Source organism: Oncorhynchus masou, unplaced genomic scaffold (genome assembly GCF_036934945.1).
Source record: "Oncorhynchus masou masou isolate Uvic2021 unplaced genomic scaffold, UVic_Omas_1.1 unplaced_scaffold_4207, whole genome shotgun sequence".
Taxonomy (NCBI): domain Eukaryota; kingdom Metazoa; phylum Chordata; class Actinopteri; order Salmoniformes; family Salmonidae; genus Oncorhynchus; species Oncorhynchus masou.
The window spans coordinates 2936-30227 of NW_027010603.1; the positions used below are offsets into that span (position 1 = coordinate 2936).

The window sequence follows — 27292 nt, forward strand, 5'->3', positions numbered from 1 at the left end:
GTGCGAATAAAACCATGAGCAGCGCGACAACCACAAGACCTGCGACAATCAAGACGAGCACCATCATGAAACGGGTCCACTCTCTCGTTGGTTTTCCTCACTGCTGTTCCATCATGGTTCTGTGCTCCAGCGACCACACAGCTGATCTGAGATGTCAAACTTTATGGTGAAGTGTATATAGGTGGATGGGTTGTGTCACAGATGTTCGTTCAATGGAACCTGGGATTGTAGTTTTCTTTCCCCACATATTAATTGTGGATTTTTATTTATTTATTATGTTTTAAAGAAAACAAAAAAACGAAAGTGAAGTTGAATCTAATAACTGCTATTTAGTTTGTAAGATACTAGTCTACATATTCCCCTTAGATGAAAACAATAATTCATCTGAAAGATGGTAAATATATCAGTTATGATTATTATAAGAACGACATTGACCACAATGCACCAGTGAAAGTTACCTTTTCAATGCCCGTATAAATATCTGACATATTATTTCAGTTTTAACCAATTAATTAAAAACATTATTCATATTAGAAGTACAACATACGCTGCTGTCAAACATTTGAAGTTACTTGATTTTAAAAGCATGTAATTTGACATTTCATTCGTGATAATTAGCATGATTCACTTTAGCAGTGTTACCGACATGTAATGCATCAGAATTATGCGGAAGGAGACCTTTAGGACCTTATATTTAGTTTATTATTGTCATCATGCATGATGCATTAACAGTTTAATTTTCTAATATTTGGGCGTTTGTGTTGTCAAGAAAGAAACGGACAATTGAAAACACAAATCCTGCTGCTAAAATAAAGCAAAAATGTCATCGGAAGAGCTTCTGGAAGGTTTCAGGAGATCTTCAAATCCCTTTATGACGAACTGAAGTTGATGCCTGACAGATTACTGAAATGTCAAGGAGGTAAAAAACAGTTGAATTTGCATCTGTAAATATGTATTTTGCATTCTAAATATCGCTCCAATCCAATGTAAACCATTAGCTGACCCTCCTGTTGTCTTGCTTTAAGGCTTTACTTCTGCTTAGCCGCCCACTGCTGTTAAATGTACAAAATATGGTTGCTATCAAATAAATGTAAATTTTTACACTGGGTGGTTCGAGCCCTGAATGCTGATTAGCCGACAGCCGTGGAATATCAGACCGTATACCACGGGTATGACAACACGTTTATTTGTACTGCTCTAATTTACATTGGTAACCAGTTTATAATAGCAATAAGGCACATCTGGGGTTTGTGATATATGACCAATATACCACGGCTATGGGCTGTGTCCAGGCACTCCGTGTTGCGTCGTGCTTAAAGAACAGCCCTTAGCCGTGGTATATTGGCATAAAATCGAGTACACAGTCATGCAATCAGCCATGCTGTAGAATGGCCTTACTGAAGAGCTCATTTGACTTTCAACTTGGCACCGTCGTAAGGATGCCACCTTTCCAACAAGTCAGTTCGTCAAATTTTTCCTCTGCTAGAGCTGCCCCGGTCAACTGTAAGTGCTTTTATTGTGAAGTGGAAATGTCTAGGAGCAACAACGGCTCAGCAGCGAAGTGGCAGGCCACACAAGCTCACAGAATGGGACCACCGAGTGCTGAAGCGTGTAGAAATAAAAATAGTCTGTCCTCGGTTGCAGTACTCACCACCAGGTTCCATACTCTGGGTGTCCAAATCCTTTGTCACAAATCAAAGTTTATTTGTCACGTGCGCCGAATACAACAGGTGTAGTAGACCTTACAGTGAAATGCTTACTTACAGGCTCAAACCAATAGTGCAAAAAAGGTATTAGGTGAACAATAGGTAAGTAAAGAAATAAAAACAACAGTAAAAAGTCAGTGAAAAATGACAGTAGCGAGACTATATACAGACACCGATTAGTCAGGCTGATTGAGGTGGTATGTACATGTACCCCTGCTTTTAATCAGGGCAAGGTGACCGGAAACATGACCGAATACAAACAGTGTAGCTATTCCCTCCAAGGCAATCAAACAGGCTAAGCGCGTCAGTATAGAGACAAAGTAGAGTCGCAATTCAACGGCTCAGACACGAGAGGTATGTGGCAGGGTCTACAGTCAATCACGTACTACAAAAAGGAAAACCAGCCCCTTCACAGACCATGATTTCTTCCTCCCAGACAAACTAAACTTCTTGCTCGCTTTGTGGACAATACAGTGCCACTGACACAGCCCGCTACCAAAACCTGCGGGCTCTCCGTCACTGCAGCCGACATGAGTAAAACATTTAAATGTGTTAACCGCAAGGCTGCCGTCCCAGACGGCATCCCCAGCCGCGTCCCAGAGTGCAGACCAGCTGGCTGGTGTGTTTACGGACATATTCAATCAACTCATCCCAGTCTGCTGTGCCCACATGCTTCAAAATGGCCACCATTGTTCCTGTTCCCAAGAAAGCGAAGGTAACTGAGCTAAACGACTACCGCCTGTTTCACTCACTTCCGTCATCATGAAGTGCTTTGAGAGACTAGTCAAGGACCATATCACCCACCCTACCTGACACCCTAGACCCACTCCAATTTGCTTACCGCCCCAAAAGGTTCACAGACGATGCAACCACACTGCACACTGCCCTAACCCATCTGGTCAAGAGGAATACCTATGTGAGAATGCTGTTCATCAACTACAGCTCAGCATTCAACACCATAGTACCCTCCAAACTCGTCATCAAGCTTGAGACCCTGGGTCTGAACCTCGCCCTGTGCAACTGGATCCTGGACTTCCTGATGGGCCGCCCCAGGTGGTGTGAGGGTAGGTAACAGCATCTCCACCGCTGATCCTCAACACTGGGGGCCCCACAAGGTGCGTGCTCAGCCCCTTCCTGTACTCCTGTTCACCCATGACTGCGTGGCCATGCACGCCTCCAACTCAATCATCAAGTCTGCAGACGACACTGCAGTGGTGGGCTTGATTACCAGCAGCGACGCGACAGCCTACAGGGAGGAGAGTGAGGCCTGGGAGTCTGGTGTCAGGGAAACAAACTCTCACTGATTAGTGAAGCGATTATATTAATATGCACATGCGGACAAGTGAAATGAATTACGCCACCCAGACAGCGTGAAGAAGAGCGCCTTAAGTGCCTCTTCAACCTCAGGAGAGCTGAAGAAATAAGTAACAAGCAATGATAACTAGGTTATACCTGGGATGCCAGTACTGAGTCGCCAGGGTAATGGTGATAACTGAGCTACCTGGGTACGGTACTGATGATGATAACTGGGCTCCTGGGAATTTACTGATGCTGAGTAATGATAACTAGGCTATATACACAGGGTACCAGTACTGAGTAATGATAACTAGGCTATATACACAGGGTACCAGTACTGAGTCAATGTGCAGGGGTTTGAGGTAGATATGTACATATAACTAGGAATAAAGTCACTAATCAACAAGGATAGGTAAATAAAAACTATAGAAGTTAGACATTTGGTTTTCAGAAGTATTACATTGTAAATCTTACTCCGTTTGTCAGCGTGTTTCAGGACGTGAGATTCCCGATGGGGAAGAAACATTCTCTGTCAATCATCTTGAAAATATGTAAACTGGACATCAACCAATACTCAATGGTCAAATGCCTTATCGAAATGTTGAAAAGTGCTCGGTCGAGGGAGAGAGACAAAATGGTGCAGTTTGAGGCCGTATGGCAGATGTATGCGGGGGCTGGAGATTACAGGGGTGGGTGGGGGTGAGCATGGGGGTCTGGCCAGGTGTGATGTCGTTGATGTTAAAAGGTAGACAGTAGCGTGTGATGAGTAAAAAAAAAAAAAAAGGGGGTCATTGAAGATAGTCCAGGTAGTGACTTGGTTAACTATTTAGAATTAAGTGACTAGGCAACAGGATCGATAATAAACAGTAGCAGCAGCAGTGTATGTGATGAGTCAAGAGTTTGTACAAAAAGGGTCAATGCAGATAGTCCAGGTAGCGACTTGGTTAACTATTTAGCATTCTTGTTTAGATGTCTCATGACTTGGGGGTAGAAGCTGTTCAGGGTCCTGTTGGTTACAGACTTGGTGTGTCGGTACCACTTGCTTGGCAGTAGCAGAGAGAACAGTCTATGACTAGGGTGGCTGGAATCTTTGACAATTTTTAGGTCCTTCCTCTGACACCGCCTGGTATAGAGGTCCTGGATGGCAACCAGTGACTACTGGGCCGTACACACTAGCTCTATAGCGCCTTGCCTAACCATGAAATGATGCAGCCAGTCAAGATCTTGGCAACTGTAGAACTTCCTGAGGATCTGATGCTTTATGTAATCTTTTGGCTCTGAAGGAAGAGCGTTGTCGTCTTCTGACTGTGTTGAGTGTGTTTGGACCTTGGCTGGGTTCTGAAGTGATGTGGGCGTCTCACCGCTCAATCGATCTCAATGGGGCGTGCTCAGCCTCCTTTTCCTGTGTCACGATAATCTCTTTGTCTGCAGCCAGTGGGAGGACATGTGCAGCACCACACTGCAGGTCTGGCCTCATCCCTATAGGCTGCCTCCCTTGTTGGTGATCAGGCCTACAACTGTTGTGTCATCAGCAAACTTAATGATGGAGTTGGAGTCGTGCCTGGCCACACAGTCGTGGGTGAACAGGGGAGTACAGGAGCTAAGCACGCACCCTGGGGAGCTCAATGTTGAGGATCAGTGTGGCACATGTGTGCCCTACCCTCACCACCTGGGGGGCGGCCCGTCAGGAAGTCAGGATCCAGTTCACGGGGGGAGAGATGGCAGGTCTCCCACCTCCCTATAGGCTTTCATTGGCGATCAGGCCTACCACCGTTGTGTCATCTGCAAACTTCATGATGGTGTTTGAGTCGTGTTTGGCCACGAAGTCACGGGAATACAGGAGGGGACTAAGCACTCACCCCAGAGGGGCCTCCTCATTTCATGGACCATCAGATCCATAGGTAAGGCTCTACGTTGCAAAAGATTGTCAATACTCACAATAGACTGAATAGTGAGGTGATTTCCCAAAGTTAATGTCCTGCAAGAGCTGATATTTGTGTAAACCCTTCACAGTTATGATCTGTGAGTGTCACTGAGTAAACTGATACCTCATTTCATTGGACCCAAGGTCCAGTGAGAAAGAGCTGTACATTGCAATATAATTATGTCCCCTTTGCAAATCTGAAGTCTATAAATCCACAGTGCTATTTCAACAGATTATTTTTTAATAGCTTAAGAACTCACACTGTCGTTTCCCACCTGGACAAAATGCATTCCCACCTGGACAAAATACAGGCTGACAGCTCAGCGTTCAACACCGTGAGTGCCCACGAAGCTCATCTTTAAGGTAAGGACCCTGGGACTAAACACCTCCCTCTGCAACTGGATCCTGGACTTTGAGCCGCCCCCTGGTGGTGAGGGCAGGTAACAACACGTCCTGCCACGCTGATCCTCAACACGGGGGCCCCTCAGGGGTGTGTACTTAGTCGTAGTAGAGCGGAGTCGGGGAGTTTATAGTTCCTTGGTGTCAACATCACCAACAAACTATCATGGTCCAAACACACCAAGATAGTCGTGAAGAGGACTTGACCCAAAACCTTTTCCCCCCCCCAGGAGACTGAAAAGATTTGGCATGGGTCCCCAGATCCTCAGAAAGTTCTACAGCTGCACCATCGAGAGCATCCTGACCGGTTGCATCACCGCCTTTTTATGGCAACTGCTCGGCATCTGATCGCAAGTCACCTACAGAGGGTAGTGCGTACGGCCCACTACATCACTAGAGGCTAAGCTTCCTGCCGTCCAGGACCCTATATAATAAGCGGTGTCAGAGGACAGCTCATAAAATTGTCATAGACTTCAGCCACCCTGAGTGATAGACCATGTTCTCTCTGGTAACCACAGCACGGAGCACCATGTTGAGGTGGTGGTAACAGGTCACAGCCCTCTGACCCCCTGTTGAGGTGGTGGTAACAGGTCACAGCCCTCTGACCCCCTGTTGAGGTGGTGGTAACAGGTCACAGCCCTCTGACCCCCTGTTGAGGTGGTGGTAACAGGTCACAGCCCTCTGACCCCCTGTTGAGGGTGGTGGTAACAGGTCACAGCCCTCCTGACCCCCTGTTGAGGTGGTGGTAACAGGTCACATCCCTCTGACCCCCTGTTGAGGTGGTGGTAACAGGTCACAGCCCTCTGACCCCCTGTTGAGGTGGTGGTAACAGGTCACAGCCCTCTGACCCCCTGTTGAGGTGGTGGTAACAGGTCACAGCCCTCTGACCCCCTGTTGAGAGTGGGCAGTGTTGAGGTGGTGGTAACAGGTCACATCTCCCCCTGTTGAGGTGGTGGTAACTGACCCCCCTGTTGAGGTGGTGGTAGAGGACCAGCAACAGGACATCCACTGTCATTAACACTAATATCTTAATCATGCTATGCTAGCAGGTTAACACAGGCCACCACTAACCCGTCTCCCTCACAGAGAACAGAGGATTTAAAGAAATGGTGGCAGGGACAGATAACGCATCCTTTTGACTTGGAAATGCACATCTCTGAAAGCAAGGCATTATTCATCTCACCTCTGACACGGTCACCTTAACGGTGTTAACCCAATGCTTATGCTAAGCTAGCATAAGCTAGCGCTTATATATCTTGAACTGATGGCGGCTGAGCAATCGCCCGTCATTTACAGGAAGTGGGAAAAGTTCAACGCACGCTGAATACCAGCAGAACTACGGCAGTTTATACAGCGTCCATAATTTTTAAATTTATTTTACCTTTTATTTTACTAGGCAAGTCAGTTAAGAACAAATTCTTATTTTCAATGACGGCCTAGGAACAGTGGGTTAACTGCCTGTTCAGGGCAGAACGACAGATTTGTACCTTGTCAGCTCGGGTTTGAACTTGCAACCTTTCGGTTACTAGTCCAACGCTCTAACCACTAGGCTACCCTGCCGCCCCATAATAGACTGTTTTACAGCGTCCATAATAGACTGTTGTACAGCGTCCATAATAGACTGTTGTGCAGCGTCCACAATAGACTGTCGTGCAGCGTCCATAATAGACTGTCGTACAGCGTCCATAATAATAGACTGTCGTGCAGCGTCCACAATAGACTGTCGTGCAGCGTCCACAATAGACTGTTGTCCCAGACGTCCCATAATAGACTGTCGTACAGCGTCCACATAATAGACTGTTGCACAGACGTCGATGATAAGACTGTTGCACAGTGTCCATAATAGACTGTTGTGCAGCGTCCATAATAGACTGTTCTCTCTGCCACCGCATGGAAAGGTGGTACCGGAGCACCAGTCGAGGACCAAGAGGCTTCTTAACAGCCATTTTTGAACCATTTCTCCCCAATTTCGTGGTATTGGTAGTTACAGTCTTGTCTCATCGCTGCGACTCAGTGCGGACTCGGGAGAGCGAAGGCCAAAGAGCAGTGTGTCCTCCCGAAACACAGCCCAGCCCACAGCCACACTGCTTCTGACACAATGCCCACTTAACCCGGAAGCCAGCCGCACCAATGTGTCGGAGGAAACACCGTATACCTGGCGACCGTGTCAGCGCACTGCTCCCGGCCCGCCACAGGAGACGCTATAATGCGCGATGGGACAAGGAAATCCCATCCTCTAACCCGGAAAATGCCAATTATACGCCGCCCATGGGTCTCTCGGTCGCGGCCTGATGTGACAGAGTCTGGACTCGAACCTACAATCTGTAGTGACACAGTTTACACTGTTACTTTTATAATTTTTGAAAACTTTTGTTTATTTGGTAAATATTTTCTTAACTCTTCTTGTTGGTTAAGGGTTTGTAAAGTAAGCATTTCACGGTAAGGTCTACTATACCTGTTGTATTCAGCGGATGTGACAAATCTAGTTTTTTATTTTATTTTGAAGGAAACAAAACACAAGGTGGATTTAAATAATTTTAGGAAAACAGCCCTGATGTTGGAAACAAACATTGTAATCCACAGTCACATCTATTTAAATTAAATCTATTCCAACTACAATGGTGTCATAATTCCACTATTTGTATCCGTTTGCGTCAGTTTCAACGGGAGACTTTTTTATTTTGAAGGCGAACCCGCTATTCCACGAGTGTTGCTCAAGCTAATGTTGTTCATGACACATTGGTGCCTAGGTATGCTTTGCATATCATAAGGGACATTTAGAAAATAATTTTTTCAAAGTAAACACCAAACAAAACAGTGCAGCTCAGCCTTTAAAAAAAACAAATAAATAAATTGAACACAGAGGTGTTCCTGTTTTACAGAGGAGAAGAAGAGGTTGGTGAGAACTTTTGACGAAAGACACGGAGAGGCAGTGGAAGTGGTAAGCGGCCATTTGGTATTTTATTGTATATGTTACACTTGGGGGAAAGCGATCTGTCGCAAATCTCATCTGTATCGATTTTATAGCTATAAAAAAAAATTCTAGCAGATTATTCTAAATGTCCGTTGGCTGGTACTAGTGATCTGGTAGTGAAACACGGTAGACAGTAATAACCTGATCGGTTGTTGTTTACTCATAAAGCCTTGGATCAGATGGAAATGCTCTACTGGCATAGAGTTGAAGGAATGAACTAGTACTACAATAACATGGGTTAACATTTCACTAATTTAACTGTTTCTATTGAACAATATTGTATTAATCCAGATGAGATTGTGTGTTTTTTTTTTTCTTCAGTACCCAACATCTACTGTGTGTGTCACTCACACACACACTCTCACACACACACACATACACACACACACACACACACACATACACACATACACACATACACACATACACACATACATACATATATATAGATACACACACATCTATCTCATATATATATAGATACACACACATCTATCTCATATAGATATATGAGATAGATATAGATGTGTGTGTATCTATATCTCATATATATATATATATAGAGATAGATGTGTGTGTATCTATATCTCATATATAAATATATATATATGAGAGAGATAGATGTGTGTGTATCTATATCTCATATATAAATATATATATATATATATGAGATAGAGATAGATGTGTGTGTATCTATATCTCATATATAAATATATATATATGAGAGATAGATGTGTGTGTATCTATCTATATATATATATATATATATATATATATATATATATATGAGATAGAGATAGATGTGTGTGTATCTATATCTCTTGACCCAGTACAGCCTCAGAGGAAGGGCCACACCAAGGAGCCAGATATAGATACACACATCTATCTCTCTATATATATATCCAGCCACTCCAAGGAGCCAGGTCCTCCCCGGGTTTCTCCGCCCGACCAATAGGGAGTTTTTGCCACTGGCCACTGTCCCAAACACAGTCCAGAGGCTGGGCCAAGGGACCCCATGAAGTACCAATTTACCCCGTTTTCCGTCACCGGATCGGAGCGTTATATATATATATACACTCATTCATTCATACATAAACACATTAGGTTGCAAAGGCTGGAGCCGAGGGCAGCTATAATGTCATTTTTAGAGGGGTATGAAATGTTTCTCCTGGTGAATCTCCAGCTGCAGGGGATGGAGCAGGAGTTGATCGGTGTTCCCTCGTCCTACCGGAACGCCATGTCCACCAGGCTGCGTCTGTTCCGCAGAGACCTGGGGAAGCTCCAGAGAGAGGTGAAGAGCTCTGACCTGTCCTCTACCCGGCCAGCAGAGGGCGCCTACGGCATCTACTCCTCTCAGAACGAACACAGCGTGAGTCTAGACTGACTTACGTTGGTTCAAGGAGGGTAAAGTTGCCCCTGAGAGACACTGATCTGGGGTCAGTTTAGCATTTTTCCCTAATAATGGTTAATGTTAGAATTGCAGGAAGGGAAGCTGCTCCTAGATCTGTACCGAGAGGGAACTTCAGCCTGGAGATGTTTACATACACCATCCATTCACCATTTTTATTTTATTTTATTTCACCTTTTATTTAACCAGGCAAACTAATTGAGAAAAAGTTCTCATTTACAACTGCGACCTGGCCAAGATAAAGCATAGCAATGCGACAGAAAACAACAACAACAACAACAGAGTTACACGTGGAATAAACAAGCGCACAGTAGCCTTACAGTAGGATGAGTGGTGTCAGTTACAACTGGTAGTGGCTAAGACCACACAGCCCTGATATGTGGTGATGCTGTTGAGATATTACAAGACAACGTTCCTGAAACACAATAAAATTATATATTCAGGGCTTACGTTCAACTGACAGCTTATTGCACTTTCCGTGCAGGTATTGATTAATTGATTGATTTTATTATCTGTTTGTTTTCAGACCCAGCTTCAGTCTCAGAGGGCCTTGCTGATCCAGGGACACGAGCACCTGAACAACGCCAGTCAGAGTATAGAGAGGAGTCAGCGCATCGCCGCAGAGACAGACCAGATCGGCGTGGACATCATTGAGGAGCTGGGAGAGCAGAGAGAACAGCTGGACCGCACCAGAGACCGAGTGAGTGGGATTGGGAAGGTCTGTAGACACAAGGCTCTGATTGGGAAGCTCTGGAGACACAAGGCTCTGATTGAGAAGATGATGATCTGGACAGATCCTAGATCAGATTGAATGAGATGATCTGGACAGATCCTAGATCAGAATGAATGAGATGAGCGGCAGTTAGCCTAGTGGTTAGAGCGTTGGTCTAGTTTGATTTATTTTACCTTTATTTAACTAGGGAAGTCAGTTAAGAACAAATGGTGGCCTAGGAACAGTGGGTTAACTGCCTGTTCAGGGGCAGGACGACAGATTTGTACCTTGTCAGCTCGGGGATTTGAACATGAAAACTTTCAGTTACCAGTCCAACGCTCTAACCACTGGGAGGTTGCAAGATTGAATCCCCGAGCTGACAAGGTAAAAATCTGTCATTCTGCCCCTGAAGAAGGCAGTTAACCCACTGTTCCTAAGCCGTCATTGAAAATAAGAATTTGTTCTCAACAGACTTGCCTGGTTAAATAAAGGTAAAATAAAATATGATATGGACAGATCCTAGATCAGCACTCTAATCAGAGAGTCTTTGTGGCCTTCATGTCAGAACTATGGCAGCCTGGTCCCGAGTCTCTCCCAACCCTTCGATGTTCACAGATCTGTACAGTGTAAACAAAATGGTGGATCCAGACTTATCAGATCATTAAATATAAAGGGGAGGGAGCAATTTGAGACGTTCTTGGAATCATAACCGTCAGAGTTTTTTTTTTTTGAAAAGAGAAGATGTTGAGTTCTGATGACCTGTCGTTGTCTTTCGTTGTTGTGTTCCACCTGTTAGCTGGAATCATAACCGTCAAAGAGTTTATTTTGAAAAGAGAAGATGTTGAGTTCTGATGACCTGTCGTTGTCTTTCGTTGTTGTGTTCCACCTGTTAGCTGGTCATGTACTGGGGAGAACCTCAGCCGGAGCAGGAAGATCTCCTACGAGCCATGTCTCGACGGTGAGTCAGACAGGCTCTGGACAGCTGTTCCACTATGGTCCATGTCCTCATGTTAGTGTAAAATGGCGTCTGTATTTATACAGGTTATTCTAATTGAGTACTATTTCCTCGCAATAGAGGCCTCTTTTGAGAAAAAATAAAATTCTTCTTCTTCAGTTTGTTGAATCTGTCCTCCGTCATTGAGTTGCTGTGTGTGTGTCTGTCCTCCTCTTTTAGACTGATGACCAACAAGCTGTTGTTATCCGTCATCATGCTGATGGAGCTGGGCATCCTGGGTGCAGTCGTCTACCTCAAGTTCTTCCGCAGTAGGGAGGTGACGCATCAGCAAGCAATACAGGTCGCAGACAGCGCCAGCAAAGCTCTCTCCCTGTCCTCTCCCCTGTCCTCTCTCCTCTCCCTGTCCTCTCTCTCCTCTCCCTGTCCTCTCTCCTCTCTCCCTGTCCTCTCTCCTCCCTGTCCTCTCTCCTCTCCCTGTCCTCTCTCCTCTCCCTGTCCTCTCTCCTCTCCCTGTCCTCTCTCCTCTCTTTTCTGTCCTCTCTCCCCTGTCCTCTCTCCCTCCCCTGTCCTCTCTCCCTCCCTGTCCTCTCTCTCCTCTCCCTGTCCTCTCTCCCTCTCCCCTGTCCCTCCTCTCCTCTCCCTGTCCTCTCCTCTCCTTTTCTGTCCTCTCTCCTCTCCCTGTCCTCTCCCTCTCCCCTGTCCTCTCTCCCCTCCCTGTCCTCTCTCTGTCCTTTCTCCTCTCTTTTCTGTCCTTTCTCCTCTCCTCTCCTCTCTTTTCTGTCCTCTCTCCTCTCCTGTCCTCTCTCCTCTCTTTCTGTCCTTTCTCCTCTCCCTGTTCTCTCTCTCTCTTTCTCCCCCCCCTCGTCCACATATGCCTCACTATGCTGTTCCTGACCTGAGCTAAACCACTAAACTCTTGTAATATATCCATGGGCCTGGGGAGTGCTCAGCGAGGACACAGCACGGTTTCTTGACTGAAGATAAGGAACAGTGTGAGAAAGAATGATCGTTTCTGTTCTTCAGGACGGGAGTGTAACCCAGCCGTGTTTCAATCCAGGATGTACCGGACCGGACCGACTGAACCCAGGAACGTTATATGAATACTGGACATTGATCTGATACAGACTTGTTAATGTTGTTGTCTGATACAGGAGTGAACTCCCTTGGTTCTGTCCACACTTTATCACGAAGAAGTTTCTGCAGTTGTTTATGTACTGACTCGAAGTTGCTGTGTAGGATGCTTTTTTTTTTTTGTGTGTGTGTTTTTGTCTCAGGTCTGAGCGTTAAAGGCCTCATCAATCCTACCCATGCTCCTTTACTCTTAGTCTCGACATAGAACTCTACTGCTAAGGCCTCATCAATCCTACCCATGCTCCTTTACTCTTAGTCTCGACATAGAACTCTACTGCTGTAGGGGCCTTCCGAGTGGCGCAGTGGTCTCAGGCTCTGCATCGCAGTGCTAGCTGTGCCACTAGAGATGCTGGGTTCGAGCCCAGGCTTTGTCGCAGCCGGCCGCGACCGGGAGACCCATGGGACGGCGCACAATTGGCCCAGTGTCGTCTGGGTTAAGGGAGGGTTTGGCCGGCAGGGATGTCCTTGTCACATCGCGCACCAGCGACTCCTGTTGTGGGCCCGGGCGCAATGCACACTGACACGGTTGCTGACACATCGATGCGGTTGGCTTCCGGGTTAAGTGTGTGCGTTGTGGCTGGGTCGTGTTTCCCAGGATGCACGGCTCTCGACCTTATCCTCTCCCGTATGAGACAAGACTGTAACTACCAATTGGGGAGAAAAAAAAGGAGGTAAAATATGTATAAATAAATATATATGAACTCTACGACTAATGCTGCTGTTATGACAACACCTTGAGGGCTGAGCAGTTGAAGGATTCATCCATGCTAACTTTGTGAACTACTCATAGTCTTTCATTGAAATGCATGAAATTAAAAATATGCATTCTCCACTAATGAATTCCCTCTATAGATATACCCATTGACATGTACTAACAATAACAGAAAGTAATGAATTGATATAAATGTGGTTTTTAAATGTATTTTTGTGTGGTGTTTTATCTTTGGTACTGTCTCTCTGTGGCCGAAGTTGAAAGAAGGAGGGGTTAGGGACTGAGGAGGAGGGGTTAGGGACTGAGGAGGAGGGGTTAGGGACTGAGGAGGAGGGGTTAGGGACTGAGGAGGAGGGGTTAGGGACTGAGGAGGAGGGGTTAGGGACTGAGGAGGAGGGGTTAGGGACAGAAATACTGATAACAAAAAAGTTCAGCATTGTTTTGAGACCAGGTTTTCAAAGGGCTATAGTCCAACTTAACCTAAAATAGCCAAATTAATATGAAAACAAATTCAAGTCATGTGTTTATATTATTGAAATGTAGTATTAAAGTTAAGATAAGCTAACCATTACATTACACAATCTATCTGCAATATTAAAGCTAAGCTAACCATTATATGTGTCTGACAGCATGTCTCTGATAGACAGTCCACTACAGCATGTCTCTGATAGACAGTCCACTACAGCATGTCTCTGATAGACAGTCCACTACAGCATGTCTCTGATAGACAGTCCACTACAGCATGTCTCTGATAGACAGTCCACGACAGCATGTCTCTGATAGACAGCCCACTACAGCATGTCTCTGATAGACAGCCCACTACAGCATGTCTCTGATAGACAGCCCACTACAGCATGTCTCTGATAGACAGCCCACTACAGCATGTCTCTGATAGACAGCCCACTACAGCACGTCTCTGATAGACAGCCCACTACAGCACGTCTCTGATAGACAGCCCACTACAGCATGTCTCTGATAGACAGCCCACTACAGCATGTCTCTGATAGACAGCCCACTACAGCATGTCTCTGACAGACAGCCCACTACAGCATGTCTCTGATAGACAGCCCACTGCAGCATGTCTCTGATAGACAGCCCACTACAGCATGTCTCTGATAGACAGTCCACGACAGCATGTCTCTGATAGACAGCCCACTACAGCATGTCTCTGATAGACAGCCCACTACAGCATGTCTCTGATAGACAGTCCACTACAGCATGTCTCTGACAGACAGCCCACTACAGCATGTCTCTGACAGACAGCCCACTACAGCATGTCTCTGATAGACAGCCCACTACAGCATGTCTCTGATAGACAGCCCACTACAGCATGTCTCTGACAGACAGCCCACTACAGCATGTCTCTGACAGACAGCCCACTACAGCATGTCTCTGATAGACAGCCCACTACAGCATGTCTCTGACAGACAGCCCACTACAGCATGTCTCTGATAGACAGCCCACTGCAGCATGTCTCTGATAGACAGCCCACTACAGCATGTCTCTGATAGACAGCCCACTGCAGCATGTCTCTGATAGACAGCCCACTCACAGCATGTCTCTGATAGACAGCCCACGACAGCATGTCTCCTGATAGACAGCCCACTACAGCATGTCTCTGATAGACAGCCCGACAGCATGTGTCTCTGATAGACAGCCCACTACAGCATGCACTTATTGATGAAGCCAATGACACGCGTGGTGTACTCCTCAATGCCATTGAGGAATCCCGGAACATATTCCAGTCTGTACTGCAAAACAGTCCTGTAGCTTAGGCTCTGCTTCATCTGACCACTTTTGTTATTGATCTAGTCACTGGTGCTTCGTGCTTTAATTTTTACTTGTAAGCAGGAATCAGTAGGATGGAATTATGGTCAGATTTTCCAAATGGAGGGCGAGGGAGAGCTTTTTTTTATGCGTCTCTGTGTGTGGAGTAAAGGGGTCCAGAGTTATTTTCCTCTGGTTGCACATTTAATATGCTGATAGAAATTTGGTAAAACAAATGTACTTTTCCCTGCATTAAAGTCCGGCCACTAGGGCGCTACCTCTGGATGAGCATTTTCTTTGTTTGCTTATGGCGGAATACAGCTCATTCAATGCTGATGCTGTCTTAGTGCCTCTGACTGTGGTGGTATGTAAAACTGCTGCAAAGAATACAGATGAAAACTCTCTCGGTAGGTAGTGTGGTCTACAGCTTATCATGAGAAACTCTCCCTCGGGCGCAGCAATATGCGGAGGTCATCCGTTCACCGCATCTCACAAAGGCAGTTGGCACCAAAAATGACAAATGTCCATTGCTCGTGTTTCTTGGCCCAAGTAAGTCTCTTCTTATTGGTGTCCTCTAGTAGTGGTTTCTTTGCAGCAATTCGACCATAACGGCCTGATTCACACAGTCTCCTCTGAACAGTTGATTTTGGAGATGTATCGGTTACTTGAAGTCTGAAGCATTTATTTGGGCTGTAATTTCTGAGGTTGGTAACTCTAATGACGACGGCAGTGTAGCCTAGTGGTTAGAGTGTTGGACTAGTAACCGAAGGTTGTAAGTTCAAATCCCTGAGCTGACAAGGTACAAATCTGTCGTTCTGGCCCTGAACAGGCAGTTAACCCACTGTTCCTAGGCCATCATTGAAAATAAGAATTTGTCCTTAACTGACTTGCCGAGTGAAATAAAGGTGAAATAAAAAAATAACTTATTCTCTGCAGCAGAGGTAACTTTTGGTCTTCCTTTCCTGTGGCGGTCCTCATGAGAGCAGTTTCATCGCAGTGCTTGATATGTTCCGTATTGACTGACCTTCATGTCTTTTTCTCTTTGCTTATTTGAGCTGTTCTTGCCATAATATGGACTTGGTCTTTTACCAAATAGGGCTATCTTCTGTATACCACCCCTACCTTGTCACAACACAACTGATTGACTGAAACACATTGAGGAAAGAAATTCAACTAATTATTTTAAGAAGGCACACCTGTTAATTGAAATGCATTCCAGGTGACTACCTCATGAAGCTGGTTGAGAGAATGCCAAGAGTGTGCAAAGCTGTCATCAAGGCAAAGGGTGGCTACTTTGAAAATCTTAAAATATATTTTGATTTCGTAACTACACGATTCCATATGTTCTCATAGTAACAGAAAAACCCTTGAACGAGTAGGTGTTCTAAAACTTTTGACCGGTAGTGTATGTATGTATGTATTTATGGTGGTGCTGTGGTTTGTTGAGATGCAAAACACATTTCCCGAAAGGGACACAATACAGAAATGATTATTATTCAGCTGAAGGGCTGGAATGGAGGCACACAGACAGCTCTCCTATTTACAATAGACCTTGATGCAAGACTAAAACCAACTAGACTTGCTCTGCCAGTGTAAGCCACATGTCACAATGGAGACCACAAAGCAAAACACACAGGTCTGATTTCATTGTGGAAGACTAATTATTTACTTTTAAAAAGACAGTCATTCAGTGGGCACGTCAAAAAAAAGGCATTTGTTATATTTAGTAAATAAAATTAGTTATTTCACTCAGCATTTACCATACAGCCATTACATACACTAATTTTAACTTATTAAAAATTAACTGGTCATTTAATGCTGGGACTAAAATAACACCGACATGGATTCATAAGTCATTATTAACTACTACAAAACACAATCATTCTCGACGAAAACAAATTACGTCAAACCCCAGCATCTGCTCCTAGAGTGCAAACGCATCACTACGACAACTCAACTGGCACAGACACTCGCTCGAGCTGAGGCACATAACGAGCTGAGGCACATAACGAGCTGAGGCACATAACGCAGCTGAGGCACATAACGAGCTGAGGCACATAACGAGCTGAGGCACATAACGAGCTGAGGCACATAACGAGCTGAGGCACATAACGAGCTGAGGCACATAGCAGCTGTGGCACATAACGAGCTGTGGCACATAACGAGCTGCGGCAGGCTGCGGCACATAACGAGCTGAGGCACATAACGAGCTGAGGCTAGGCACATAATTGTGTGTTTCCAAACCACACTATGGTCACATTAGTATTTTCATTTCGTTACAACCCTGTTATATTGCAGAGACTCAGGATCCAGTCATGAGCAATACTGGTTTTAGTGACCGCCTGTGGGGCACACCACTGGTCACCGCCTGTGGGGCGCACCACTGGTCGCCGTCTGTGGGGGCACACCACTGGTCACCGCCTGTGGACGCACCACTGGCGCACCACTGGTCGCCGCCTGTGGGGCGCACCACTGATCACATCGAATACAGTCAACATTTAAATAGTGGAGCTCGGGAGACTGTCCTGTCAAGGCCAGAGCGACCAGCTGTTGATCACATCAGTTACAGTTTAAATTTGAGATGTGGGCTTTTAATAGCCTGGGTTACCAGTCTATTTGTACTGCTATTTTGCCAGTCTTGTCATGGCAAACAGTTGACATGAAAACACAGATCTGGGCCCAGGCTAAAGCTTTACACGCCATCTTAGTAAATTAGAGATGTAATCCTTGAACAAGGCTTTGCAAGTTCAGTCATGATTGTTTGACTGACTGTTGAACAGGTTGCCATACAGAGAGATAGATATATCTATCTTATATATACACACACACACACACACACAAACTAAATTCTTTGAAACAATTCGACTACAGTTTCAGTGCATCTGTTCTGTATGTAAAGTCTTTTTTTTTTTATTCAGGAATGCCAAGTGGTTATATGTTGAAAGTCTTTGGAGTTCTAGAATGTGGTTCTAGAATGTGGTTCTAGAGTCGAAGCTGTTCCGTGTCGTCTTTGAGTGTTTGCGACTCCTGGGTGATGGGACCTCCTCGCGGGTCTGGCCCAGGGATGATGCGATGACATCCACCGCCATGGAAGCGGTGCTCGCCACCGCCTCACGACCCGCCCCCAGGGCTGGGTTGACCTCAACAAGGTCCATCACCGACAACAACCCTGGAGATTAGACAAACAATCTATTAAGTTTCAGTTTCTTTTTTTTTTGTAGAATGTTGCAGACAGAAAATGTACTTCAAAGAATGTTACATATTGAAATGTTACTTCATAGAAGACTGTTCTTATCGTACCAACAGCATAACGATATAAACCACTCATGCAATGCAATAACTATTCTCATCCTACCAAGAGTTGCATAGCTTAGAAAAGTTTAAGTTTAATGACAGACCTACCCCCATAATTTCTTATAAATGTATCATTACAGTGTTCCTGTGTTATGGATCATTACAGCATGCCCTAACATACCTGTGTTGTGGATCTCCTCTGTGATCCAGATTCCTTCTCTGTAGGTCAGACCTCCGTTTACTGGTGTTCCTGTGGCGGGGCCAAAGATGGGTCCATCGCATCAATGTCAAAACTCAGATGGATCGGCCGCTGCTTCCTATTGGACAAGAGGAGAAGACAATAAGTGTTCAGAATACAGTTCAGTGAATCAATCCACTTTCAACTCAAATTCATCGGTCGCCTGAACACGCTCCAACCAGTCGCCTGAACACATGTATGGGGCCTAATGTAATTGACATAACGAAAGGCTCAAAGTCAGTCATACAGTAAGCTGCTAGTTAGTTTATAACATCACTCAGCAATCTTTAACAGTAATTCAATGACCTTTGACAAGAGGTGGTGAGTGACTTCCATGACTCTCTGGATGCTTTGTAGCCTGTCGATGTCTCTCATTGTGAGTACTGGACACCCAAGTCCTTCAGGGTGTCTGAGGAGAAAGGAGAGTAGAATGGGTGTCCGGGAGTGTATTTTAAACAGGTGGAATTATGTGGACAGTTGCATTTTTTTCAATTCACATTTAGGTCATTTACCCGACACTCTTATCCATATCAACAACTATCAGGCTACCGGTGTGTACTGCGGAGGCCCGTCAGAATCTTGACCACTTTGGCCAATCAGGAAGGAAAAAACGAATTCACTGTATCTGCCTTGAGGATGCCCTCCACAGACCCTCTCTCCTCCTCTCTGCGCACCTCCGCTCACTCTCCGCTCTTGCGCAGAGGAACCTAGAACGATATGTGACCACTTGGTTAAGGCAACACCCGTTTTGCCTAGGACACCAAACCAGTGGCCACCGCTCCAAGGAGCCTGGCCCTCTCTGGAAGTTGCTGTAGTCCTGCCTGGGATAGTTAGCCTTGGTCTATTGGTGGAGACACAGGGCCCGTTCTAGCTTGGTATGTCAGGGTGGAAACTGGAAATGTGAATTGGGCCAATTTAGAGATAGTAAGGCATTTGTACTGAACAAAATATAAATGCAACAGTTCATAAGAAAATCAGTCAATTGAAATTAATTAATTAGGCCCTAATGACTGGGAATAGAGACGTGCATCTGTTAGTCACAGAGACACTACATGTGGACACCTGCTCATCGAACACCTCATTCTAAAATCATGGGCATTAATATGGAGTTGGTCCCCCCACTTTTGCGCTTAACAGCCTCCACTCTTCTGGGAAGCCACTGATGGCTGAGGTCAGCTCTGTGCAGGCCGGTCAAGTTCTTCCACACCGATCTCGACAAACCATTTCTGTATTGACCTCACTTTGTGCAAGGAGGCATTGTCATGCTGAAACTGGAAAGGGCCTCCCTGAACTGGTGCCACACATTTGGAAGCACACAAATGGTCTAGAATGTCATTGTATGCTGTAGCGTTAATATTTCCCCACACTGGAACTAAGGGGCCTGAACTATGAAAAACAGCCCCAGACCATTATTCCTCCTCCACCAAACTTTACAGTTGGCACTGTGCATTCAGGCAGGTAAAGTTCTCCAGGCATCCGCCAAACCCAGATTCGCCAGATAGTGAAGCGTGATTCATCACTCCAGATGCTGGCACTGTCCAATCAGCAACAAAAAAAAACAAAAAATAGCCTTTAGTTATTTTTACTTAAAATTACATTTTATCAAGATCTTGTTTGCCTATGCTGAAGTCATAATATTATTACTATTATTATTATAATAAATATTAGAGTATCACTTCACTGCGGTGCTCTTTAGTAAAGTTTGATCAAATCTGAATCAATGTCTTGCACGATCACATAATTATTCATTCATATATTTTATAGTAGAACTGTATATACACTAAATACAAGAGAGGCTAATTGTCACGTTCTGACCTTAGTTCTTTTATTATGGAGTTAAGGACCCCCACCCTTTGCTGCTATAACAGCCTCACTTTCAGGGAAGTCATTTCCAGGAAGGGAAGTCCTTTTGTTCGGAATAATATTTTCGTTTTGTGTACGATTTAGGAAAAGTGAGTTGTGAATTTGGAGGTAATACTATGTTTCCTTTTTCTATGTTTGGGATTTCTGTGTTTGGCCTGGTATTGTTCTCAATCAGAGGCAGCTGTTTATCGTTGTCCCTGATTTGAGAACCATGCTAAGCCTGGTTTCACGTTTGGGTTGTGGGTGATTGTTTTTCTGTTGTGTGTCTGCACCAGACAGAGCTATTTCAGTTTGTTTCTCCTGTGTTATTTTGTTATCTCCGTGTTAATTTTAATAAATATGAACCGTACCAGCTGCACCTTGGTCCTCACCTTCGTCCACCAACAACGGGCGGCGTTACATTAAATAGTTAACACCATCTGCTCACCAAACAGTCATTCAATAACATTTTCAATGCCTATTCCCATGAAACTGAATGTGATCAATCAACTGTATATCAACTGTATAATTATCATTCCGTTTGGACCGGTTAAAACATGAAGAATTATCATTCACGATTGACAGTGATGATGGCCTATTTGAAGCAGGTAGCCTTTGCTAACCTGGTGTTTTTTTGAGGTATGAAACATTTTAATTTCTCTTTAGACAATGTGTAGCTGTGGGCATAGCCACACCTATGATTAGGTGGACACATCTTTCAAATCATATTCTATATTCAATAGACCGCATGTCATATTCTATATTCAATAGCTACATCTGTCATATTCTATATTCAATAGACTTCATCTGTCATATTCTATATTCAATAGCTACATCTGTCATATTCTATATTCAATGAATAGATCTGTCATATTCTATATTGATAGGCTATTCAATAGCTACATCTGTCATATTCTATATTCAATAGCTACATCTGTCATATTCTATAATGATGTCATATTCATCGGCTACGTCTGTCATATTCTATATTCAATAGCTACATCTTCATATTTATATTCAATAGACTACATCTGTCATATTCTAATTTCAATGTTTAATCACTATTTCAATGGAAATCTATCATATTTATATTAATAGACTACATCTGTCATATTCTATATTCAATAGGCTACATCTGTCATATTCTATATTCAAGACTACATCTGTCATATTCTATATTCAATAGACTACGTCTGTCATATTCTATATTGATAGGCTATTCAATAGCTACATCTGTCATATTCTATATTCAATAGGCTACATCTGTCATATTCTATATTCATCTGTCATATTCTATCAATAGGCTACATCTGTCATATTCATTCAATGGCTACATCTGTCATATTCTATATTCAATAGGCTACATCTGTCATATTCTACATATTCAATGAACATCAGCTATATTCTGTTATTAAATACATCTGTCATATTCTATAAATAGGCTATCAATAGACTACATCTGTCATATTCTATAATGATAGGCTATTCAATAGGCTACGTCTGTCATATTCTATATTCAATAGACTACGTCTGTCATATTCTATAATGATAGGCTATTCAATAGACCACATCTGCGGTATAAACTTTGCCGGAAATTATGATGTCATTTACATTTTGTTTGCGCGCTCTCACCTCAAAACAATAACTTATAAGCAGTGGTGTATAGCTAAGTATACCTATAAGAAATATAGGATGTGTCCAACACATTAGATCCAGCTATGTATTTGGTTTGCTAACTTGCTAGCTAAGTGGCTGTATGTCAAGATCAAGCTTCATGGTGACAGCAGAGACATTCAATCCCCTTCCTTGGATCGAGATTAGTTTGAATACCAGACTCTTTCGCTGAAGTTCCACTCCTTGCCAAAGATACTGGCTTTTGGCAATCTCAACATTCAATACGCGCTGGATTTACAGTGGAGTTGCTCATTGGTTGTTGGAAATAACATTAATATTTTCTATGACAACATGTGGAGCCTCAAATAGAATTAGAACAAAGTAAAGAACAAACATTTAGCTGTTAGCTAGTTACAGCCAGGTACAGTGGGGAGAACAAGTATTTGATACACTGCCGATTTTGCAGGTTTTCCTACTTACAAATCATCTAGAGGTCTGTAATATTTATTATAGGTACACTTCAACTGTGAGAGACAGACTCTAAAACCAAAATTCAGACAATCACATTGTGTGATTTTTAAGTAATTCATTTGCATTTTATTGACCATGACCAGCCTTTCAAAGCAGTTCACGGCTACAGACGTGAGTGCTTCAGGTCGGTAGTCATTTAGGCAGGTTGCCTTCGCTTTCTTGGGCACAGGGACAATGGTGGTCTGCTTGAATCGTGTAGGTATTACAGACTGGGTCAGGTTGAGACATGTAGGTATTACAGACTGGGTCAGGAGAGGTTGAGACATGTAGGTATTACAGACTGGGTCAGGGAGAGACATGTAGGTATTACAGACTGGGTCAGGTTGAGACATGTAGGTATTACAGACAGGGTCAGGTTGAGACATGTAGGTATTACAGACTGGGTCAGGGAGAGACATGTAGGTATTACAGACTGGGTCAGGGAGAGACATGTAGGTATTACAGACTGGGTCAGGTTGAGACATGTAGGTATTACAGACTGGGTCAGGTTGAGACATGTAGGTATTACAGACTGGGTCAGGTTGAGACATGTAGGTATTACAGACTGGGTCAGGGAGAGACATGTAGGTATTACAGACTGGGTCAGGTTGAGACATGTAGGTATTACAGACTGGGTCAGGTTGAGACATGTAGGTATTACAGACTGGGTCAGGTTGAGACATGTAGGTATTACAGACTGGGTCAGGTTGAGACATGTAGGTATACAGACTGGGTCAGGTTGAGACATGTAGGTATTACAGACAGGGACAGGTTGAGACATGTAGGTATTACAGACTGGGTCAGGTTGAGACATGTAGGTATTACAGACTGGGTCAGGGACAGGTTGAAAATGTCAGTATAGTAAAGGTGTTCTAGAGTATTTTTTGTCAGGTTGCACATGTGACATGCTGGTAGAAATGAGGTAAAACAGATTGAAGTTAGCCTGCATTAAAGTCTACGGCCACTAGGAGTGCAGCTTCTGGATGAGCATTTTCTTGTTTGCTTATGGCCTAATACAGCTCGATTGATTGCAGTCTTAGTGCCAGCATCGGTCTGTGGTGGTAAATAGACTGCTACGAAAAATATAGATGAGAAATCTCTTGGTAGATAGTGTGATCTACAGCTTATCATGAGGTAGTCTACCTCAGGCGAGCAATACATCGAGACTTACTTAATATTAGACGTCGCACACCAGCTGTGATTTACCAATAGACACACTCATCACCCCTCCACACCCCTTGCCAGACGTGCTCCGTTCTGTCCTGCCGATGCAGATCCCAGCTAACTGTACATTATCCATGTCTTCGTTCAGCCACGACTCAGTTTAACAGAAGATATGACCGTTTTTAATGACCTGTTGGTAGGATAGTCTTGAACGGAGCTCATCCAGTTTATTCTCCAGTGATTGCACGTTGGCCAATAGGATGGACGGTCGAGGCCGGTTACCCACTCGCCGACAAATTCTCACAGAGATGGTATGAACATCTAGATACTGCCCAACCTTAGTATACTGTGGTGTGACAGTGGTATGTGGTTGACAGTGGTATGTGGTTGACAGTGGTATGTGGTTGACAGTGGTATGTGGTTGAATGCACCAAGTTCAACTATAAGTCGCTCTGGATAAGAGCTCAGTCTGCTAATTGTTATGTATTTATTTCACCTTTATTTAACCAGGTAGGCAAGTTGAGAACAAGTTCTCATTTACAATTGCGACCCTGACCAAGATAAAGCAAAGCAGTTCGACACATACAACAGAGTTACACATGGAGTAAAACAAACATAGTCAATAATACAGTAGAAAAATAAGTCTATATACACACACAATAATATACAAAATGACTAAAATGTCAAATGTAATGTGTTTTAACTGTGTTATAAATCGTAGTGTACAGAGGAGTGTACTTGGTAGTGTACAGAGGAGTGTACTTACTACTCTCCAGGATCGACGTCTCTCAGGCCAATGTAGACCAGGTCCTTAGCCGACAGGAAGGGCTTCACCCAGCTGAACCCTGGCAGCTCTGGCATCTACAGAAACAACAACAACAGATAACAGGTCAGTATCAGAGGGAGAGCAGTAAGGCTGTAGTGAGAACATAGCCTGGTATCCAGATCTGTTAGTGACCATAGAGTTGGCTATACAGCACTAACAGATCTGGATACCAGGCTATATTCTCCCTACAGCCTTAGTGACCATAGAGTTGGCTATACAGCACTATGGCTGTAGTGAGAACATAGCCTGGTATCCAGATCTGTTAGTGACCATAGAGTTGACTATACAGCACTAACAGATCTGGATACCAGGCTATATTCTCCCTACAGCCTTAGTGACCATAGAGTTGGCTATACAGCACTAAGGCTGTAGGGAGAATATAGCCTGGTATCCAGATCTGTTAGTGCTGTATAGCCAACTCTATGGTCACTGAGGCTGTAGTGAGAACATAGCCTGGTATACAAATCTGTTAGTGACTACATGTGCAACCTGGCTATACAGCACTATGGTCACTGAGGCTGTAGGGAGAATATAGCCTGGTATCCAGATCTGCTAGTGCTGTATAGCCAACTCTATGGTCACTGAGGCCACGGGGGGAACCACTTGGACATGACACCTTCATTTGAAACCCACAGACTTCCGGTGGCTACCCAGGCAACCAGAGACGTAAGCATGGCCTGGCGTTAGGGATCAGGATAGTGAGAATGTCTACCAAACTCCTCTATCATCTCACCTTGTTCTGCAGCTCTTTCAGCATAAAGGCAACCGACTGTCCGTGGAGGTTCCCTGAGGGCGAGGTGAGGGGCGTGTTTATGTCAGCGTGGGCGTCGACCCAGACCAGACACAGGTCAGGACACTGCCGGGCGTGGCCTTCCACTGAACCAATGGCCAGGCTGCGGGGAGAGATCAGGAAGGGGGTTAGAATCCAATCTCCTTCCACTGAACCAATGGCCAGGCTGCGGGGGGAGAGATCAGGAAGGGGGTTAGAATCCAATCTCCTTCCACTGAACCAATGGCCAGGCTGCGGGGAGAGATCAGGAAGGGGTTAGAATCCAATCTCCATTATTAATAGATTTTAATTACGTGTATACATTCTGTTCCCCTGATAAACCTGTTGCCACTATGTTTATATTCAACCTTTATTTAAATAGGCAAGTCAGTTCAGAACAAATTCCTATTTTACAATGACGGCCTAAAGCGGCCAAACCCTCCCCTTTTATTAACCTTTATTTTACCAGGCAAGTCAGTTAAGAACAAATTCTTATTTGTTATGACGGCCTAGGAACAGCGGGTTAACTGGTCTAGGAACAGTGGGGTTAACTGGTCTAGGAACAGCGGGTTAACTGGCCTAGGAACAGCGGGTTAACTGGCCTAGGAACAGCGGGTTAACTGGCCTAGGAACAGCGGGTTAACTGGTCTAGGAACAGCGGGTTAACTGGTCTAGGAACAGCGGGTCTAGGAACAGCGGGTTGACTGCCTTGTTCAGGGGCACAACGACAGATTTTTACCTAGTCAGTTCGGGGATTCGAACTTTCAATCTTTTGGTTACAAGTCCAACGCTCTAACCACTAGGCTACCTGCCGCCCCTAACCCGGCCAAACCCCCCCCCCCCACCCGTATGACGCTGGGCCAATTGTGTGCCGACCCCATGTCTAAGGTCCTAAGCCTGCCTAATTTCCTAACACTGTCAATGTTGCTAAAATATGTTGCTAAAATAACAATACCGTGTTGGTTCTCTGAGAGCATGAAGGGGTTGTTGTTGTGGTGGTATGTACCTGTGGTCTCCTCCCAGCAGGATGGTAGTGTGTCCAGCTCCCACAGCGTTGCTGACGGCCCCTGACAGCAGTTTGTTAGCTCTGCCCACAGTGCGAGGGAAGGGGACGTGCATGTAGGGCTCGTCATTCTCCAGATACTGGAAGCTCAGGTCTCCAAAGTCATGCACTGGGTAATCTGCACAAGGAAATAAAAGGTACGGGTTTACTACACACTGGCTTAATTCAACAGCAACTGGTATGGATGAAATGGAGCATGAATGGTGTTGTAGCAGATGGCTTAGTGCAGCTGGAAGTACTGTGTCCCCAGATCCTGAGAGCTAGAAGTACTGTGTCCCCAGATCCTGAGAGCTAGAAGTACTGTGTCCCCAGATCCTGAGAGCTAGAAGTACTGTGTCCCCAGATCCTGAGAGCTAGAAGTACTGTGTCCCCAGATCCTGAGAGCTAGAAGTACTGTGTCCCCAGATCCTGAGAGCTAGAAGTACTGTGTCCCCAGATCCTGAGAGCTAGAAGTACTGTGTCCCCAGATCCTGAGAGCTAGAAGTACTGTGTCCCCAGATCCTGAGAGCTAGAAGTACTGTGTCCCAGATCCTGGGAAGAGCATGAAGTACTGTGTCCCCAGATCCTGAGAGCTAGAAGTACTGTGTCCCCAGATCCTGAGAGCTAGAAGTACTGTGTCCCCAGATCCTGAGAGCTAGAAGTACTGTGTCCCCAGATCCTGAGAGCTAGAAGTACTGTGTCCCCAGATCCTGAGAGCTAGAAGTACTGTGTCCCCAGATCCTGAGAGCTAGAAGTACTGTGTCCCCAGATCCTGACGAGCTTAGGAAGCTAATCTGTGTCCCCAGATCCTGAGAGCTAGAAGTACTGTGTCCCCAGATCCTGAGAGCTAGAAGTACTGTGTCCCCAGATCCTGAGAGCTAGAAGTACTGTGTCCCCAGATCCTGAGAGCTAGAAGTACTGTGTCCCCAGATCCTGAGAGCTAGAAGTACTGTGTCCCCAGATCCTGAGAGCTAGAAGTACTGTGTCCCCAGATCCTGAGAGCTAGAAG

At 44.7% G+C, this 27292-nt stretch overlaps 1 protein-coding gene and 1 pseudogene across 1 annotated transcript; one reads left to right on the top strand and one right to left on the bottom strand.

The window, feature by feature from the left end:
• The first annotated feature begins 856 nt into the window (after positions 1–856).
• On the top strand, positions 857–11281 carry LOC135534944 (vesicle transport through interaction with t-SNAREs homolog 1B-like). The gene is made up of 4 exons (XM_064961728.1): positions 857–919; positions 8208–8266; positions 9483–9668; positions 10234–11281. The coding sequence occupies exons 1-4, from the start codon at positions 889–891 to the stop codon at positions 10516–10518; spliced, it is 561 nt and encodes a 186-aa protein (XP_064817800.1). The 5' UTR covers positions 857–888; the 3' UTR covers positions 10519–11281.
• A 6158-nt stretch (positions 11282–17439) lies between these two features.
• LOC135534942 (arginase, non-hepatic 1-like) lies at positions 17440–26422 on the bottom strand (annotated as a pseudogene).
• Positions 26423–27292: the final 870 nt, after the last annotated feature.